The sequence below is a fragment of the Penicilliopsis zonata genome (genome assembly GCF_001890105.1).
Source record: "Penicilliopsis zonata CBS 506.65 unplaced genomic scaffold ASPZOscaffold_22, whole genome shotgun sequence".
Classification (NCBI taxonomy): domain Eukaryota; kingdom Fungi; phylum Ascomycota; class Eurotiomycetes; order Eurotiales; family Aspergillaceae; genus Penicilliopsis; species Penicilliopsis zonata.
In genome coordinates, this window is record NW_019208930.1 from 270,978 (window position 1) to 288,776 (window position 17,799).

A 17,799-nucleotide genomic window follows, 5' to 3' on the forward strand; every position below is an offset into this window, starting at 1 on the left:
CCTTATCTGCTATATCACATGCCGGCAGGAATATGACATTTCTGTGTCACATCGTCTTATCGGTCTAGACTCGCTGAACAAATGCAGAGTATGACCTACTACTCAGTCGAAAGATTACAGAGTACAGAGTACGGAATAGAAAGAAAGTGTTTCTGTTCAATGTTCATTGGGTTTATGTGGAGAAGTATCTATCTTTTTGGATTTATTTTTCAGTCATGGACCCCTTCGAGAACGATGGGCCCCTGCGCTTTCAACCCGCCGATCAGAGCGACCCCCTTGGGCACACGCACGTCGTGGACGCTGAAGCAGGCAAACGCAATGAGTTTCTTCAGAGCCGGGCAGCTGTGGAAGATACAGTGGACCAGATGGTCGTCCACAAAGGTGAGGAAGGAGATGTCCAGTTCCTTCAGGTGAGGATACTGTTTGTCCGGCGAAAACACTTGTTCAAAGGCAGCGTACGAGATGTGGCGACACGACGCGATCTTGAGGGTGCGGATCGCAGACCCGGAGTGCTGCATGAGACTGACGAACCCCTTCGAGGCAAGACCCATGGCCTCCTCCGGTCCATCCGGGAGTGTTTTGTCGACGTCGCGCGTAGAGGAGAGATCCACGTATTCAAGTCGACAGTTCGACCAGTTGGTGAACAATCCCGCAAACCCCGCGTCCGTGAGTAGAGAATTGTCGATGATCCGTAGTTTGGTCAGCATGGAACAGTTATCGTGGATCTTCTCGAGAACTTCATCGTCTGCATCGTCAAATCCTTCCAGCGATAAGGTGCGCAATCCAGGACCAAGGCTCTGAACAAGCCCGACAATGTCTTCTGCATGGGTCTTTTGGATGAAATTGAGTGACAGGTGCTCCAGCATCGGCAGCTTGGAGATCGCAATAAGCGACTCGTCGCTAGTCTTCCAGCAATGTTTCAGCTTCAAGCGCCGAAGTGATGTGCAGGACTTGCACAGCTCCTTCACGGTCTCATCGTCAAAGGAAGCATCGAGGTTCGACAATTTGAGACTCTCAAACTGCGGCCCAAGCTTGTTGAAGAGGCGGCGCCAGCAGTCATCTGATACAAGATTTGCGGCGTCCAAGTACAATTTCTTGATCTTCAGGTTGTGGTCCACCATGTAGTCGACGACCGCGTCTTTCATTTGTCCGGCGAAGCGAAGATTGACATTGGTCACAGACGGCATGAATGAGAAGATCTTTCCAAAGTCATCCGTCTCGAGTTCTAGACGTCCAATAAGCATTGACACATTCATGATATAACGTCCAAAGACAACTTACTTGCACAGTCATAAATGTCGATGGAATCTAGCTCGGGTCGCAAGAAGAGATTCAACGTTCTCGGGGTTATCACACGTCTCTTTGACAGAATCTGGCTCAGGCGATGAAGCAGCAGTGGTGGAAGATCGCCAAACTCTTCGACGTCATTGATGTTATCTGCAACTTTCTGAGGGGAAAAAAAATCAGCATGCTTTAGCCACGGCAGCATAGCCCGATTCATCTTCGATCTCACCTTGGTACACATTTCGACTAGACTTAATGCTCCCTGAGTGACAAGTCCGTCAAGCAAATTGCTTTGGTTCTGACGACGGCCGATTTTAGGACCCCGCTTCTTCTGCTTTGATTTCTTCTCTTCGTCGTTGATTTCTTTGGAGCACTTGCCGCAGAGAAGGCCTCCGTTCGGACCAGTCTTGCTGTATGCCGTGACAGTGAAACGCTTGCTACAAATCTCACAGTTCTCCAACTGCCCTGGCATGGGTCGACTTTTCTCATACATCATATCTCGTGCAAGCTCGTCATCGTCATCGTCATCATCATCATCATCATCAAGGTCTCCGATGCGTCGCGCCTTGCGGCGAGCAAATTCTTTGCTCTGCTTGATCTTTGCCAGCGCAACGGCTTCTTTTCTCTTTCTCTTCTTCCTCTGTTCAGGTGTCTCTGAGGTCGTCTCGGTACGCTCATTTCCATTATTTTCCTCAACCCCAGGTGTATCTTGCTCTTGCTGCTCTTCGGCTTCTCGTAGTCTTTGCTGGTAGTCTTCATTGATCTGAGCCGCGGAGATGTTGTTGGACTAACAGATAAATATAATCAGTAAAAATCCAGATAATCTAAATAATACACAAAAAGAACACTCACAGCCAGAAAATCAGTCAGTGCAGAGTGCCTATGTTTTATCATTAGTTAGTTAGTTGATAACAATTAGTTAGTTAGATAGCCAGTTAGTACATACGGGCCTCTGATCTGGTTGCCTGCCTGCCTTCTGAACGCCCTAGAAGATGTCAATCATATATTCCAGAAACATACTTCGAACAAGAAATATTTAAACCCACATCTTTACCGAGTTATCACCCAGAACGAGGTGTTGGAGGAGGAGAAGACAAGAAGGTCGACCGTTGAAGCTGTCTGGGGCTTATCAGTAGGCAGCAGGTCACAGGACCGTGGCAATTTCGTGTTCCACTTTACACGCCTTTCGAATCCTTATCTAATATCTGCCTTGATTCGCGTTCCCAGGTCTGGGGAGTCGATTCACTCAGTGGAGGGGGAGAAAAATCAGCCAGGAACCCTTGGTGGCAAAACCAAGCTTCAGTCGCTGAAGCAGCTGTGAAGCATTCACGTAATAGGCTGGAGGCTTGATGGTGTTCTTCAGTTTTCTCTCAGTTCCTCTGGTTGCCTGCCCCTTTTGAAACCTAAAACTTTCTCTCACTTCTAAGGCTATCGCTCAATCTCTTTCTTTTATAAAACCACACCTCTCTCTTTTACATGAGCATGCACATTCTCATTAAACTGTTCATAACACCTCATGTTCCATAATGGGGAGAAGGTCATCGACAGCGAAAGCTAAAGGCTTGAGTAGTGAGGCTCACTTATCTATGATAGTGATGGCTTTGGACAATGTGGACTAACAACATCTTTCAAACATACAGATGAAGTCGCAATAGGACCAAATGTTTCGACGATCTCGTCCTCGTTTCCTAGACGTTCGTCCAGAGTGACTCGTAACTCGTTGGCTAGAAGCAACGAACAACCCGAATTGGTCGTTCCAGATACCGAAGATGACGAAGAAACCGATGGAATGGCTATCGACATACCCCGCCGTAATCGCATCGAAGTCGCTATTCCAGTGAGAAAAATTAATACTCCCTCGACCGCTTCCTCGACCATAGCCACCGAAGATATCTCCGCAGACGGGACGACCGAGTATAATACCCCAGCAACAAGCGTTGCGGAGACACCGGCTGCACCAGATACTTCCGAGAAGAGAAAGCGAGTCAGTGCTTCTGCACGTGCATCGGAGCTGCGGTCAAGTGCATTGGCTCTCAAGACCCGATCCACGGCCAAAAGATCTCATTCTCTGGTGGCCACGGAGGAATCTGAACCAGAGACCGCAGATGCAGTTTTGGCGAGAGATCTTCAACTCCAAGAATACGACAGACCTCTGAGAAAACGTCAGAAGACCTCAAGAGCTAAAAATTCCGTTGAAATCCGGGATTCGTTTGATACCGAAAGCTTCTTGTCCGAGCTGTCTGATGGAGACGGAGAATTTGATGGTTCTGAGTCTAGTGATGGTCAGACAGGCCCAGCCACCAGAAGAAGTTTGCGGTCGAAGAAGGTGACAAAAATGCCGATTATTGATACCAATGCTGTTGACGATGAGAAGGACGAAAGCTACGTTGAAGATTTTGAAAGCAGTGACTCTGAAGTCGAAGAAGAACCGGTCTTGGAAAACTCGCCGAGACCCGAAGCAACAAACAGGACCCCAACTCCCCCCCCTCAGCCCTGGCCCCAGAGACCTCTTAGTCCAGCTGACATGCCGGATGGATGGACCAAAAGAGTAGGGCACCCCATCAGCTCTTTTAAGACTTTAGCAGCCGCTAATATATTTATATAGGCCTGGAGAGAACGGAAGAAACTTGAAAAACAACACCCCTGCATCACCACCATGTGGGGAGATCTAGAGAACACGCTAATCATCACACCTGTCCCAGCCCAGCAGCCTGCTCGCATCTCCAGACAGCTGAAGTCCTTCCAACTTGAGGGCTTGAATTGGATGGTACAACAGGAAAAAACTGCGTACAGAGGAGGCCTGCTGGGAGACGAGATGGGCATGGGGAAAACAATTCAAGCCGTGTCATTGGTGATGTCTGATTATCCAGCTGGTAAGCCATCGCTGGTCCTTGTGCCCCCCGTGGCGCTGATGCAATGGCAATCCGAAATCAAGGTTTGTTTCCCCGGTCTTGAATAGTGGTGCCGCCAAGTACTGTACTGACATTTTGAAAGGAATATACAAATGGCCAGTTGAAAGTTCTGGTCTACCATAATACAAACCCCAAAGTGAAGAATCTCAGAAAGGAAGATTTGGAGACTTACGATGTCATCATGATTTCCTGTACGTTGCTAACTCCTGTGTCTCTCTGTCTAACTATACGTGAGTTGTAGCTGATAACTATGGTTTAGATTCTGGTCTCGAGTCTATTTATCGAAAAGAACTGAAGGGCTGGAACCGTAATGACGGCATTGTGAAAGAGGATAGTAAGTCTGCTGAGAGACAATTCTGAGTTTTCCATATCTAACCCAACAATAAAAGGTGTGATTCACTCCATCCACTACCACCGACTTATTCTTGATGAAGCGCATAGTATCAAGGTAAGAAAGATATGTTTTTTATTAATGAGTCTGCACATCTTTTACTCACTGTAGCCAGCAACGCACAACAAGTGTCGCTCGAGCTTGTTTTGCCCTCAAGGCCGACTATAGGTGGTGCCTATCCGGTACACCTGTGCAGAACCGCATTGGAGAATTCTTTTCCCTCTTGCGCTTCCTCGAAGTGCGTCCATTTGCCTGCTACTTTTGCAAGCAATGCCCCTGCCAGCAACTGCACTGGTCTCAAGATGCCGAGAAAAAATGTACCTTTTGCCAGCACAGGTATGGGCACCTCCTGTTCCACAACATGTTGAAAACGTCAATCTAATAGTGAATTATAGTGGCTTTAGCCATGTGTCGATTTTCAACCAGGAGATTCTCAATCCTAGTGAGTCTATGAGAGCCCGAGTCCAGGAGTGAACATACCCTGACATTCGCTAGTTACGGAACACGATTCACCCGAGAAAAGAGCGGATGCTCTAAAGAAGTTGCGCCTCATAACTGACCGGATCATGCTTAGACGAATGAAGAAGGATCATACATCTTCTATGGAGCTTCCGCCGAAGCGAGTGGTGCTCCACAGCGAATTCTTTGGTGAAATCGAACGAGACTTCTCCCAAAGCATCATGACCAACTCGAGCCGACAGTTCGACACGTATGTGAGCCGCGGCGTCATGTTGAACAACTACGCCAACATCTTCGGTCTCATCATGCAGATGCGTCAGGTGTCGAACCACCCCGATCTGATTTTGAAGAAGCATGCCGAGATTGGCCAGAACGTTCTGGTGTGCAGCATCTGTGACGAGCCGGCCGAAGAAGCGATCCGCTCTCGTTGCCGCCATGAGTTCTGTCGCCAGTGTGCGAAAGATTACATCCGCTCCTTCGATAGCGACTCTACAATCGACTGTCCCCGGTGCCACATCCCGCTCTCGATTGATTTCGAGCAGCCCGATATCGACCAAGAGGAAGACAACATCAAGAAGAATTCGATCATCAACCGGATCAAGATGGAGGACTGGACTTCATCGACCAAAATCGAAATGCTCATCTACGATCTGTACCAGCTGCGAGGCAAGAAACAGACTCACAAGTCAATTGTCTTCTCCCAGTTCACCTCGATGCTCCAGCTGGTGGAATGGCGTCTCCGCCGGGCCGGGTTCAACACCGTGATGCTGGACGGCACGATGACCCCGGCCCAGCGGCAGAAGTCGATCGACTACTTTATGAAAAACGTCGATGTGGAGGTGTTTCTCGTCTCTCTGAAGGCGGGAGGCGTGGCGCTGAACCTGACCGAGGCGTCTCGGGTTTTCATCATCGATCCGTAAGTGTTGCCTGCTCGTTACCGTTCTGATGATGATGATGATGATGATGATGATGACGTGAAACTAATCTATTATTTAATCTTATTCAGGTGGTGGAACCCTGCAGCGGAATGGCAGAGCGCCGACCGATGCCATCGGATCGGCCAGCGACGACCTTGTGTCATTACTCGGCTGTGTATTGAGGACTCGGTGGAGTCTCGCATTGTGCTGCTCCAGGAGAAGAAGGCCAACATGATCAAGGGCACAATCAACAAGGATCAGGGAGCGGCGTTGGAAAAACTGACTCCTGAGGACATGCAGTTTCTTTTCCGAGGGTCCTGATCCGAACTGCATTGAACAACCAGTGTCTAGCTTGAAGCTATCGGTATGCCGACAGAGACCTCTCAGCGAACATTAGCAGGTGGAGAGACTGCGTAATAGAAAATAGCAAAAACGACAAAAATACGAGAAATTGCTTAAATTAGTCCTGGGTATAGTGTACACTGTACACTGTATCGTCTTCTACCAACGTAAAATTTAGGCTACTAGGTAAGATCTGACAGATGATTCTTATTCTTATTCTTTCTCTTTATTTTTAGCAGTGGAGGCACAGTAGTTAATAAACACCTGCTTGTATACAGTATTACAGTACAGCAACTGCTGCCTGCTTATCTGGACCAAGTACCGTATACTCTGTACTAAACAATCAGATCCAACCAAGATAGCCAATCTACTCTGTACCAGTCATCTTCCAAGGTTACTTAACCTACTAGGAGGGGTATCTATTATTGTAATGCCAGTCATTCGACGCTGTGCAACAAAGGATCAACCTCGCGTTCCACGTGATCGCCCTATCCACCCTCATGATGATGTCACTCAGCTGGGTTTATCTCAATGGTTCATCATGAGTTGAAGCGGTTCGAGTAACGAAAGAGCTGCCTGGTTCTAGATATTCTAGGTTAGAGCCCTGGCTACCTCTTTTGCAAAGCAGTGATTCGTGTACCGAGGTAAGGTCAATAATTTATCATACTCGAACAAACGTCATCCCTTTCAGCAAGCCACAAGCTCTCAAAAGAACTGTTAGTGGGAGTTTGGCCGCACTCGGTTTTCTGACGATCTCAAGGCCGCGTTTTCCAATCTTCCCCCTTTCTCTCTCTCTCTCTCTCTCTCTCTCTCTCTCTCTGTCTCTTTTTTGTGTGCGATCTGCATTACAATCACGTCTTATATCTTAATAGAATAATTAATAGTCATCAAACTCGGTAGGTTAGTCTGCGAAAGAAAAAAGTATCTACGAAAGTATATACGAAGATTCAGTCAGGATGGGCGACGTGCAGCCCCAGTCTCGGCCTATGCGACCGATTGACAAATATGGCCCCAAGTTCGTTGAGAAGACGGGAAAGCTACACGATCGGGCCATGACTGCGACTGCGTCGAATGGCAAGACGAAGACGTCGTTGTCGTCCAGTGAGAACCAGCCCGCCGGGGGGTTTGACGGCACCCCGATCCCCCCTGCGCCGCCCGGATACACGCTCAAGTTCACCTTCCACCGAGCGGTGAATCTCCCCTTTGCGGACTTCAGCACGCTTTCGTCGGATCCGTATGTCCTGGCGCAACTCACCGTTGACGTGCCCAAACGGCACAAGCAAGACCCGGCCCTCACGTTCCGAACGCACACCATCCCGCGCGACACCAACCCGGTGTGGGAGAGCGAGTGGATTGTCGCCAATGTGCCGGCGTCCGGGTTCCAGCTGAAATGTTGTCTGTACGACGAAGACCCGGCGGACCATGACGACCGGCTAGGCAACGCGTACGTCGACGCCGCCTCGGTCGATGAGAACTGGGCCGGGATTCACAGGCAGTCGTACCACATCAAGAAGCGCATGGGCAGCAAGCGGGTGTATTTCTTCCGAGGCGTCGCGGCGCTGGTCTCGCGCCACGCGCGAGACGGCCATCTCGACGTCAGCGTGGAATGTCTGGGGAGAACCCCCGGCGACCAGGGCGGGCAGGTGTATACGGTTGGACCCAACATATGGTTCAAGCACTTCTCGCCGCTGATCGGGCGTCTGACGGGGACGAAAGATGAGGTGCAGACTCAGAATGGAGCGAAACCGACCAGTCGGTACAAGTATGTATTTTTTTTTTTTTTTTTTTTTTTTTTTTTTAAATTTCCTTTTTTCCCCCGGGGTGCTTCGGAGTAGATCTACTGGTGTTGACGTCCCAGCTTTCAAGCTATACAGATGCAGTTCCAGGGCCCGGTCCCCCCGCAGCTTTACCACCGATATGTCGAATTTCGGCCCTTTGTTGCTGGGATGTTCACCTCGCATAGCCTGCGAGGACGGATCCTACACAAAGCCCTCCACCACCAACATGACCGGATATACAATTTCGATCGTACGACGCTGCACGGCGCGTTTACAGAGCCGTGTCTGGAGATGACCCAGAAGTTCCTCGAGTTCGTTCACTTTGCACAAGGCGGGCGCATCTTTACCTACGTCCTCACTCTCGACGGGCAGTTTCGCTTCACCGAGACGGGCAAGGAATTTGGCATCGACATGCTCAGCAAGCACACGATGCACAGTGATGTGTCGATCTACATCGCCTACTCTGGCGAGTTCTTTGTCCGGCGACACAAGCATCGCCACCGGCATCTGTCTCTTTCCACCAATACGGTGACCTCTGCTCCTGCGACAGAAGTGGAAACGGAGGAAGAACAACAACAACAACAACAGCAACAACAGGCTGTCCCTGATGTCTCCACTGATCCGGGCGACTACGAGCTCTTCATCGACAACGACAGCGGCACCTACCGTCCGAATGCAGAGTATCTGTACTTGCTGCGGGAGTTTTTCTCGAAGAATCTTCCTGGTCTCCATGTGACCACCCTAGACTGCCAGAAAGACGCCGATCGCATGGCTGCCTTGAAAGACGAACAACGGGAGCGGAAGAAGAACGAGGGCCAACACATCATGTACCTCCAGCAGGACAGCAGTGCGTCTTCCTTGTCCATCTCGAGTTCGGACGAGGAAGCCCTCGACGAGCGCGCAGGCGTGTCGACCAAGCACCGGGGCGATCTGGCGCAAAGGATGCACGACATGCGGGACGTAAAGGGCCAGGTCCTCAAATGGGCGGAGAGCGATGGACAGCCCAAGCATCCTCAGAACACTCACATGGAGCCTTCCCCTCCTCAGACTACTACTGTCGACTCGCAACCACCGCTTGAGCCCGTTCGTGAGGCCAACAGCCGATGCTCATCGCCCGTCAACTGACCATACCAGATACCATGTATTCTTTTGTAAATGTCGTATTATTTGATGTGATGACGAGTGTAAATAGTTAGAAATCTAATAATATCGAATTCTTGATGGCTGCCTAGAATCCCATCTGCCTCGTGGTCGATTTGTTTCATATTTCTTTTGCTTATTATTGGGGCGGCAGAACGTGAAACACGAGTCAGTATCTATTCTAGAGCGAGAATGAAGAAAAGTCTTTCAATAGGAAGTTATTATCATAAATAAAGACACTTGCTGTAACTTTCTAATTCAAGGGCTGCAGAGAATTAATTAGGATCTCCGGGACATTATTATTTCCCATGCTCAGCCCCCTCTCTTCTACAGACACACCGTTCGGTTCGTACAATTACACCACCACCAACCGCCCCCCCGCCCAACCCCCCTAGCTGAAAGACAAACACACCTTCAGACTGTCCGCTGAGATTCCCCCATCAGCTCTGCGGCAGAGGGTGTCTGCAACCCAGCTCTTTTATCCAGGCCAGCTTGTCGAGGGCTGAATGACGACAGTGTCTCCGCTTGCCACCACGCCTTGCTGTTGTTGTTGCTGCTGCCGTTGCTCCTCCTCCTCCTCCTCCTCCTCCTCCTGCTGTTCCTCCTGTCTCGAACGACGATCCAGCTCCCCCAGCGTGGGCGCTCCTCGTCTTCCGCGTCATCCGTCGATGGTGACAATTCAATCGCCCGGTATCGTTCCGGACACGCGAGCTGTGACTTGAGAGCGGCGTTTCGCCTGCGCCTTTCGCACCATGGGCAACGTCGGAAGCCGCCTGGATGATTCTGGGAACCTGTTTCTCAAGGACCAAACCAAGTGTACGTCTTTTTTTGTTCGATGTGTATCGACGTTTGCGAAATAAAACAACTGACTGGTCATCTTGAGTAGTGAGCATTGCGTCTGTCGCCGTCAGTAACTCGAAGCGCAAGGTGTTGAATCTCACACCGAATGCTTTCCCCGCAACCCGATACTCGGCAAAACGCGACGTTGGCGATGATAGTCCTGTTGAATATGTACAGGTATGGTGTTAGGCGATATATACCAATAGTAATGTCTAGTGGGGGGGGGGGGGATTATGCTAATCTTCTTAGGATCCTGATACCCTCCCTACAGCATCTGGACCGACCTTCCTTCTACGGCTAACCAACAACGAAGAGCTGGAGTTTACCTTTACATTTATCCTACGGCAGGTGCAGACAGGCAATGTGGCCAACTCGACGGTGAATGGCGTGTCGACCTCACTCCCGGAAGTCATGGATACGGTGCTGACGGGGCTTACCTTTGCGCATGCGTCCAATTCGAAGGAGCTGGACAATCTGATCACGCGCGAGTTCCATGCGAATCCGAACCTGCAGAATAACTCCAACGTCCAGCTGGTGGGCGACTACTCCACCGGCGGGAGTCCCTCGGTACAGTTTGAATGGTCGTGGAAATGGAAGCCTCCCAAGTCGACTGAGGATCGAGGCGGTGGCTGGCGGAACAGCTGTAGTTTCCTCGAATACGACCAGCGGGCAAACCGCCTTAACACCCTCGCCCACTTCTCCTTTTGGGTCCAGAATACTGCCCGCATCATCTTTCCCCCGTACCTCTCCTCGCCCAACTTGGAGATCGGGGTCCCCGCGCGCAACCGCGTCCCGTCTTCGCATTCCATCCTCTCGCATTCGAGTGATGCGACGGACGCCACTGCTGCTGCTGCTGCTACTACTACTACTGCTGCTGTCGCTACTGCTGCCGCTGTGCCTCCGCCGACACCGCCAGAGGCAATCGACTTGGGTTTGATGCCTCCTCCGCCGTCCACGGCGCCGCCCCCGATCCCAGTCCCCGTACCCGTCAAGGTCGATCTTCCACACTCGCGGCCTGGAGAGGATATGAGTGCGGTGGAGGACGGGCCACTGTTCCGCGCCACGATGAAGGCACTCGAGCAGAAAACGGGAAACTTCCGCACGAAGATCAAAAAGGTGCTCAAGAAAGCCGAAGCAGCGCAACAGGCTCAGACCTCGTGCAATGAAGCCGTCGAGGCCTTTTTGACCGCGCTGCGCGACGCTTCCACCTCAAATACAAATGCGATCCAGCCGGCTATGGATCATTACTTTGAGAAGATTGCTCGCCAGATCCTCAACTATGAACAGCTCAACGCCCTGCAGCTCCAGAAACTGGTCATTGAACCGATCGTCAAGCTCTACCAAAACGACATCAAGCAGGCTGAATCCAAGAAGAAAGACTTTGAGGAAGAGAGCAGGGACTACTATGCCTATGTCAGCCGCTACCTGGGCCAACGGCAGGATTCCCTGAAGGAAAAGAAGCGCGCCGAGAGTGATTCCAAGTACCAGGCGAAGCGGCGCAATTTCGAACTCAAACGGTTTGACTATTCCTCCTTCATGCAAGATCTTCACGGCGGTCGAAAGGAGCAGGAAGTGCTCTCCCATCTGACCAGATACGCCGACACGCAGGCCAAGTATTTCCTAGCGGCGGCCCAGAAGATCGAGGAGATGGTCCCGCAACTGGATGCCCTCATCCATGAGGTGGGCCAGGCCGACAAAGAGTTTCAATTCCAGCGTACGGAGCGGGAGGAAAAACGCCGAGCCTTGGAGAAACCGTCAAACACTTACACGGAGCCCGATGTCCCCGGTAATAATGCGTCCTCGCCACCAACCATGCCGGGGAGTGGCATCAGCAACGGCCATGGATCCGAGGCAGAGTTGGGCCGAGCAGATAGTACGGGTTCCCAGCTGAGGAATGTCACCAGCAACTCGTCTTCGATCTCCATGCAAAACAATGCGGCGCCTGTCAACTCGTCCACAGTGGCTGCTACCGCGGTGGGCTCATCCATCGGCTCGGTGAACTCGTCCCAGAACCGTTTCAAAGGCATCCGCGACCTTGAGGAGCGAGACCCCTGCAATACAGACCGTGCTGCCACCCAGCAGAGAAAGGAGGGGCTTCTTTGGGCGTTGTCTCGGCCGGGATCTCATATCGATCCAAAGGGTATTAACAAGCAAGCTTGGCACAAGTAAGAGTTTTTCATATTCTGCTCCAAGAAAGGGGGGGGAAAGAGTTTATTTTTTACTGATATGAATAGATTCTGGATCGTCTTGGATCAAGGAAAACTGTCCGAATATAGCAATTGGAAGCAAAAGCTGGATTTACACATGGAGCCGATTGATCTACGCATGGCATCTGTCCGCGAAGCACGGAACGCCGAGCGTCGGTTCTGTTTCGAGGTCATCACCCCGCAGTACAAACGGATCTACCAGGCGACGTCCGAGGACGACATGGGGAACTGGATCCGATCGATCAACAACGCCCTGCAGAGCGCCGTCGAAGGCCGTAGCCTTTCCCCGCAGGCGTCGCTATCGTCTCGGAGAGACAACAACAACAGCAGCCCGATTGGCCGCGATATCGGGTCTGTGCTCACGGGCAAGAGCTCGTCGTACTCGGGCCAGCACTCTTATTCAAGCGCGCCATCTACCACCAGTGTGAACCGGCGGACCACCGTGGGTGCACGGCCCAGCTATGGACGGATTGATAGCAACACGTTTGAGGATCACCCCTCCCGGCTCCTGCAGGCCGTCCGGGACGCGGACCAGGGCAACAACTGGTGTGCTGACTGCGGCTCGACGTCCAAGGTGGAGTGGGTGTCGATCAATCTCGGGATCGTCCTGTGCATCGAGTGCAGCGGCATCCATCGGTCCCTGGGGACGCACATTTCCAAGATCCGCTCGCTGACCTTGGATATCAACTCCTTTTCCAACGACATCGTGGAGATCCTTCTGCAGATCGGGAACCGAGTCAGCAATATGGTCTGGGAGGGGACGCTGGACCAACTGCAGAAACCGACGGCCGGCTCGACGCGTGAACAGCGGCTCAGGTTCATCACAGCCAAGTACAGCGACCGAGCGTACGTCGAACCGCTCCCGTCGCTGCGGTCTCGCTTTGCCACGGCGGACGAGACGTTGCTCGCCTCGATCAAGAAGAATGACATCCAGGGCGTGCTGTACGGGATCGCCCTACGGGCCAACCTCAACATCGCCGACCGGTCGCGCAACACACATGCCGTCTTCCTCGCCCTGGCGGCCGCAGACCCGGCCTCACCCGGCCTCACGCCCTCGAGCAGCATCCGGCCCAGCACGGCCACGGCGCCGCCAAAGGCGATCCCCTTTGCAATCGCCGAACTGCTTGTCCAGAACGGCGCCGAGATCCCCTCGCAACCGCCGCCGATCCCGCTCTCGCCCGCCGCGCAGCTCTACCTCAGCCAGCGCACAGCACGGCTGGCCGCTCTCCATGGCTCTGCCGCCGCCGCCGCCTCCCATGGGACTGGCAAGACGGGGCCCGGCCCGGCCGATACCCTTGGCTCGCTGCCGACCATCCGCGGCGATTCCACGGGTGGTGTCTCGTCGTTGTCGTCAGGCTCCTCCCTCCCGCCCCTGGACAGCAAGGAGCGCGAGAGACTCTACAAACGAGGGAGTGCAGGGGCGCGGTTTGCAGGCAAGGTAGCCTCCCTAGGCATTGATCGATGATTTTCTTTTCTTTTTTTTTTCTTTTGTTTCTTATGATGAGTTTACTTTTTTATGAAATGTTTCTCTCTCTCCCTCCCCCTTGTTTTTGTTCCTCTTCCTGCTCATAATATTAATCTATATTAATGAAGATGATGACCGAGACACCCAGAGAGGACTACTGACTGACTGACCTAATGTCTTGACTTTCTTTTTTTTTTTTGACTTGACTTGACTTGACTTGACTTGACTTTGTTTTTGTTTCACATCATTATGCTACTTCAACTCTACTGGTTGGGAATGTCCATTTGAAACACTTTTCTTGTTACTGATTCTTTTTCATGTCTCATGTATCAACTTTGGAACCTTAATGATGGACTTGTATGGGAGGGTCTATGTCTATGTCTATACAGAGTATCGGCAGGGTGTGCAAGTGGTCCTTCGGGGTGGTTGAATTTGTATTCGATTCCCATTTACGCAATAGAATCCAATCCTCTACATTCACTTGGCTGGACTTCCCTTTTTGCTTCTTTGTAATGTGAGGGTCCTATAACGAGGAATTCCACGTTCATGCCGTCCTTCTATCCGGTCACATACCTATCTGAGAATCCGGAGTACTGTGAAGTTCCAGATGCATATGATATCAAGTGAGATGTGCAGGCGGCAGGGCATCTCCCTGCTCTTCAGCTTTGATCAGGAGACCAAATTTGGGTCGAGGCATGTGCAGCGAGAAAATTGCAGCGACAAGACCCTATGATTAAGCCCACATGAGTGTGCAAGTTGGGGAGTTGCCACTAGACGCCTGGCGATGCTGTTGGTGGCCACGGATAATGTCCGGGATGTACTATGTATCCTGCTCTAATAGTCAATAGCTTGCGTAGGCGCCGGGCAATTCGAGCAATCGAGTTGGTTGACGAAGATGGCTGAAGAAAGACGACGTCCGTTTGGGCGCCACACAGGTGCCGATAGCTTCCAGAATTGGACACCAATTTCAGGCACGGGCTTGAGCGGCGATTGCAAACGGAATGCCGAAAATAGTAGCAGCACGGAAACGAAAAGAGGCGTTGCGAGGGTGAGGGCGAGTGGTGATGCTGAGGGCGATGATCGATGGGTGAGGTCGATGATGTGTGTGGCGTTGCGGGACTCCAGATAGGACCCAACGATTGCGCCGGCTATGATGTCGAAAGAGCCCACGCCCTGGTGTCACTGCTGCAGTCTCTATACTTGACTCGTCCAACCTGGGCGGTTGACTGCGGATCTCCAGGGGGGGGGGCATGGATTGATTGTCCTTGCGGTATCTGCGAGAGTCAACGAGACAACGAGACAACGAGTCAACGCTGCCGTCAAGCCTGCTGACGGCTGATCCAGTCAAATCAAACCTTTCACCGTGGCTTGCCTCGTCTTCGGACCGTTTCTTGTGTCTTGTCTATCCTTTAGATTCTTCTTGGTTCCACCGTGGAATCTGAGGTGCGTTAAGGGGTTCGGACGAGACAACATGATCAGAATGTGATAGAAAGTGGTCGAGTCGGAGGTCACGAGACTAACGGCATCACCTGACTTTGAGACTGAGACAGTGAGCAGTGAGCATGTGATAGGGAATTTATTATGACATTAGTACCTGTGACTGCATACACATATTGTGGCTAACATCCCTGCCTGCTTCGGTACTCCAACTAATAGGCAACGCCTCCCTAACAGAACTGCCGGCACTTTCTTACCTCTGCCTATGTGCTGCTGTATGTATGACGTTTGCCGAGAGGATCTGCTGCGGATAAGGAGTCCGCCATACTCCGTACGCCGTACAGCTGGGGACAAATGAAAAAAAAAAGAGGCTCTCGGCTCCGATACTCGACGCCAATCGTACGACCGAGACAGGATACCGGTATTCGGTGGTAATATTACAATTACCCTTACCAGACTTCAGTTGTGCCCGACTTCCTTTGGGCAGACGGCGTTACCTCGCTGTGGATAACATATTCTAGTAGTAACTAAGGTATACCAGAAATTTAACGAGAACAGACGCTGTCACCGCGATCGATCTCCTCCTTCTGGCCTCCCTCTGGGCCATCGGCAAATTCCCGATTTGGGGTCCTCGAGAGGCCCTACACAGACCGTCGTTGATTGGCTGGTATGTCGTCCCGAAAAGCCGTCTGAGAGACTGGGTGACTTATGGAATACCTACTAACTAGTACCTTAGGTATCTGAGGGAGCAGAGTCTGGCTCGGTAAGACTCGCTGCTGTCTCTCAAGGAGCGTATACTGACTGAGAACACCAAGGTAAATACTAGTAATAATAAATCAATACCTAGGAAAGAACCCTGGAACCTGGAATGGAATAATAACAATACGTTGTCAAAGCTTGTCCCTGCCGTTTAGTGACGGTCGATCGGGCCTAGTGGGAATGCACCACCTTCCGGGCCCGAGCGATACCAACGCTCTTACTCCGTACTTCCTCCTACCCCTGCGTCTCCTCCGGATCAATTGAATGCCTGGCGGGTCAAAAGGTTTCCATCCTGGCTCCACGAGGCTCTGGGCATTGACGATGACGAAATCCAGTTTCCCTTTTCCCCCTTCGACATCATCTGTGCTCTCTCTCATGACAGTGGCAACACCCTAGTAACCTCCCCTACCACCCCCCCCCCCCCCCCCCCCCCCCCCCACATAGGCTAATCACTACGTATAAAGAACTAGGCAACTGACTGTTTGGATAACAGGATACCCCGTTAGTGCCTTGATGGCTCCAAATTGTCTCTTGATGGTGGCTGTTGTGGTGATACGACGAGAGAGCTGGTCTTGGGGGGGAGCGAGCTCCAGTGTGGCCTCGAACGGAGTCGAACCCGCCCAGACTAGCCCCGTCCAAACCGCCAGATGGAAGGTTCAATAAACCAGGCATACCGTTGATTCGACAGGAATCCTGGACCCAATCCAATAATGCAAGCTGTAATAATACGACGGTCCGCATACGTGGGCGTTTTTTCGCTCCTCTCTGGCCTGAATAATGACCCATCACTGCCACCACCGACGTCTGCGAAGCTTCCAGACGAAGCAACTGATCGCACATGGAATGCGTGCCATCGGTGGGCCCATTCGCCACCCTCTGTCCCTGGTCGTCGTCACAGATCATTTTGCCCAATCTTCCCGCTTGTGCCTGGATCTCTAGATTGACCTACATACTCCTAGAGCATGTGAGAGGGGCCCACAAGTACACAGGTATTTTCATCTAGAAACAGAAGGAAAAGGAGGGAAAATAAAAGAAAAGAATAATAACCTGCCATCGGTCACAACGTATCGGCATTTCCAGCCCATCCAATTAGCAACTGACGACTCGGCATATTCACGGATATAGTTCGTTGCCTCTTCCAGAGCTCTCACGCAATCTCTCAGGTATCCAGCCTTGGATGGGGCGGTTCGGCCCCGGAGACTACATGGCAGACCCCCATTGAAGATCTCCTCTACTGACCTTAATCCCGGCTCAATCGGCCTCTCATCATCCTCTGACGAGTTCAGCAGAGAAAATCCCTTTGGCTGTATCCAACCAACTCCTTCCTTCTGGTGGGTGTGGGCGCTGCCCACACGAACCAAAGCTGTGGATCTCTGTTTGATCCGCACTGGGGGGGTTAAACACTGCTTGAGGCAGCAGAGACGAAACATTGGGTCTTCAACGTGAGCATGACCAGTTGGATCATCGTTCCGTCTCTACTTCCGTCCTCGCCTCGAGTCTTGGGCCGAAGAGATCTGTCTACTCGCCTTCTCTGGGACCGCCACCACATCTTCAGCCACATCAACAGGGGCGACGAGGATCTTAATCATATCGATCACTCTACCATTGTGATCCTTTGTAGCTCTACAGACGCCTCTCTCTCCACACGTTGTCATATTTGAGAGCCCCAGTAGGGGCCCGCCGGGACGCGCTGGGCCTCCTAGTCAGCTCTAAAGGCTCCACGCTTGTACAGTGCCGTTCCCCAACGGCTTTTACCGTATTAGTGTCTCGCGTCAACCTACAAAACGCAATAATCATCGGGCTCCGTCGTGCCACACATCTACTCGGCCACTTCGAGAACTAGGCGCATCGAAGGTGCGGCTCTCTTC

At 51.8% G+C, this 17,799-nt stretch overlaps 5 protein-coding genes across 5 annotated transcripts; 3 read left to right on the forward strand and 2 right to left on the reverse strand.

Moving 5' to 3' along the window:
- Positions 1–87: 87 nt before the first annotated feature.
- Positions 88–2,396, reverse strand: ASPZODRAFT_169816 (hypothetical protein). The gene is made up of 5 exons (XM_022726910.1): positions 2,331–2,396; positions 2,231–2,269; positions 2,137–2,164; positions 1,282–2,071; positions 88–1,225 (listed from the first exon to the last, which is right to left on the reverse strand). Coding segments are annotated over exons 1-5 (1,875 nt in total). The 5' UTR covers positions 2,333–2,396; the 3' UTR covers positions 88–209.
- Positions 2,397–2,446: 50 nt separating this feature from the next.
- ASPZODRAFT_136870 (hypothetical protein) lies at positions 2,447–6,423 on the forward strand. Its single transcript, XM_022724155.1, has 10 exons — positions 2,447–2,853; positions 2,925–3,832; positions 3,890–4,219; positions 4,279–4,387; positions 4,456–4,530; positions 4,586–4,644; positions 4,703–4,923; positions 4,983–5,029; positions 5,083–5,962; positions 6,053–6,423. The coding sequence occupies exons 1-10, from the start codon at positions 2,811–2,813 to the stop codon at positions 6,282–6,284; spliced, it is 2,904 nt and encodes a 967-aa protein (XP_022577506.1). The 5' UTR covers positions 2,447–2,810; the 3' UTR covers positions 6,285–6,423.
- A 428-nt stretch (positions 6,424–6,851) lies between these two features.
- On the forward strand, positions 6,852–9,426 carry ASPZODRAFT_161980 (hypothetical protein). The gene is made up of 2 exons (XM_022726551.1): positions 6,852–8,067; positions 8,164–9,426. The coding sequence occupies exons 1-2, from the start codon at positions 7,262–7,264 to the stop codon at positions 9,206–9,208; spliced, it is 1,851 nt and encodes a 616-aa protein (XP_022577507.1). The 5' UTR covers positions 6,852–7,261; the 3' UTR covers positions 9,209–9,426.
- Positions 9,427–9,975: 549 nt separating this feature from the next.
- Positions 9,976–13,735, forward strand: ASPZODRAFT_154969 (hypothetical protein; the record flags this gene model as incomplete). Its single annotated transcript, XM_022726156.1, has 4 exons — positions 9,976–10,039; positions 10,110–10,240; positions 10,313–12,228; positions 12,298–13,735. The coding sequence occupies 4 exons, from the start codon at positions 9,976–9,978 to the stop codon at positions 13,733–13,735; spliced, it is 3,549 nt and encodes a 1,182-aa protein (XP_022577508.1).
- Positions 13,736–16,101: 2,366 nt separating this feature from the next.
- On the reverse strand, positions 16,102–16,679 carry ASPZODRAFT_136878 (hypothetical protein). Its single transcript, XM_022724156.1, has 3 exons — positions 16,425–16,679; positions 16,267–16,326; positions 16,102–16,214 (listed from the first exon to the last, which is right to left on the reverse strand). The coding sequence occupies exons 1-2, from the start codon at positions 16,670–16,672 to the stop codon at positions 16,305–16,307; spliced, it is 270 nt and encodes an 89-aa protein (XP_022577509.1). The 5' UTR covers positions 16,673–16,679; the 3' UTR covers positions 16,102–16,214; positions 16,267–16,304.
- Positions 16,680–17,799: the final 1,120 nt, after the last annotated feature.

Coding starts and splice junctions, on each gene's coding strand:
- ASPZODRAFT_169816 (XM_022726910.1), bottom strand. Junction 2,165..2,230: donor GGCAACCAGATCAGAGGCCC/GTATGTACTAAC, acceptor GATAAAACATAG/GCACTCTGCACTGACTGATT. Junction 2,072..2,136: donor CACTGACTGATTTTCTGGCT/GTGAGTGTTCTT, acceptor TTTATCTGTTAG/TCCAACAACATCTCCGCGGC.
- ASPZODRAFT_136870 (XM_022724155.1), top strand. CDS start 2,811: ATGGGGAGAAGGTCATCGACAGCGAAAGCTAAAGGCTTGAGTA. Junction 3,833..3,889: donor CGGATGGATGGACCAAAAGA/GTAGGGCACCCC, acceptor ATATTTATATAG/GCCTGGAGAGAACGGAAGAA. Junction 4,388..4,455: donor CGATGTCATCATGATTTCCT/GTACGTTGCTAA, acceptor ACTATGGTTTAG/ATTCTGGTCTCGAGTCTATT.
- ASPZODRAFT_161980 (XM_022726551.1), top strand. CDS start 7,262: ATGGGCGACGTGCAGCCCCAGTCTCGGCCTATGCGACCGATTGACAAA. Junction 8,068..8,163: donor AAACCGACCAGTCGGTACAA/GTATGTATTTTT, acceptor TTGACGTCCCAG/CTTTCAAGCTATACAGATGC.
- ASPZODRAFT_136878 (XM_022724156.1), bottom strand. CDS start 16,672: ATGCGGACCGTCGTATTATTACAGCTTGCATTATTGGATTGGGTCCAG. Junction 16,327..16,424: donor CAAGGCACTAACGGGGTATC/CTGTTATCCAAA, acceptor AGGGGAGGTTAC/TAGGGTGTTGCCACTGTCAT.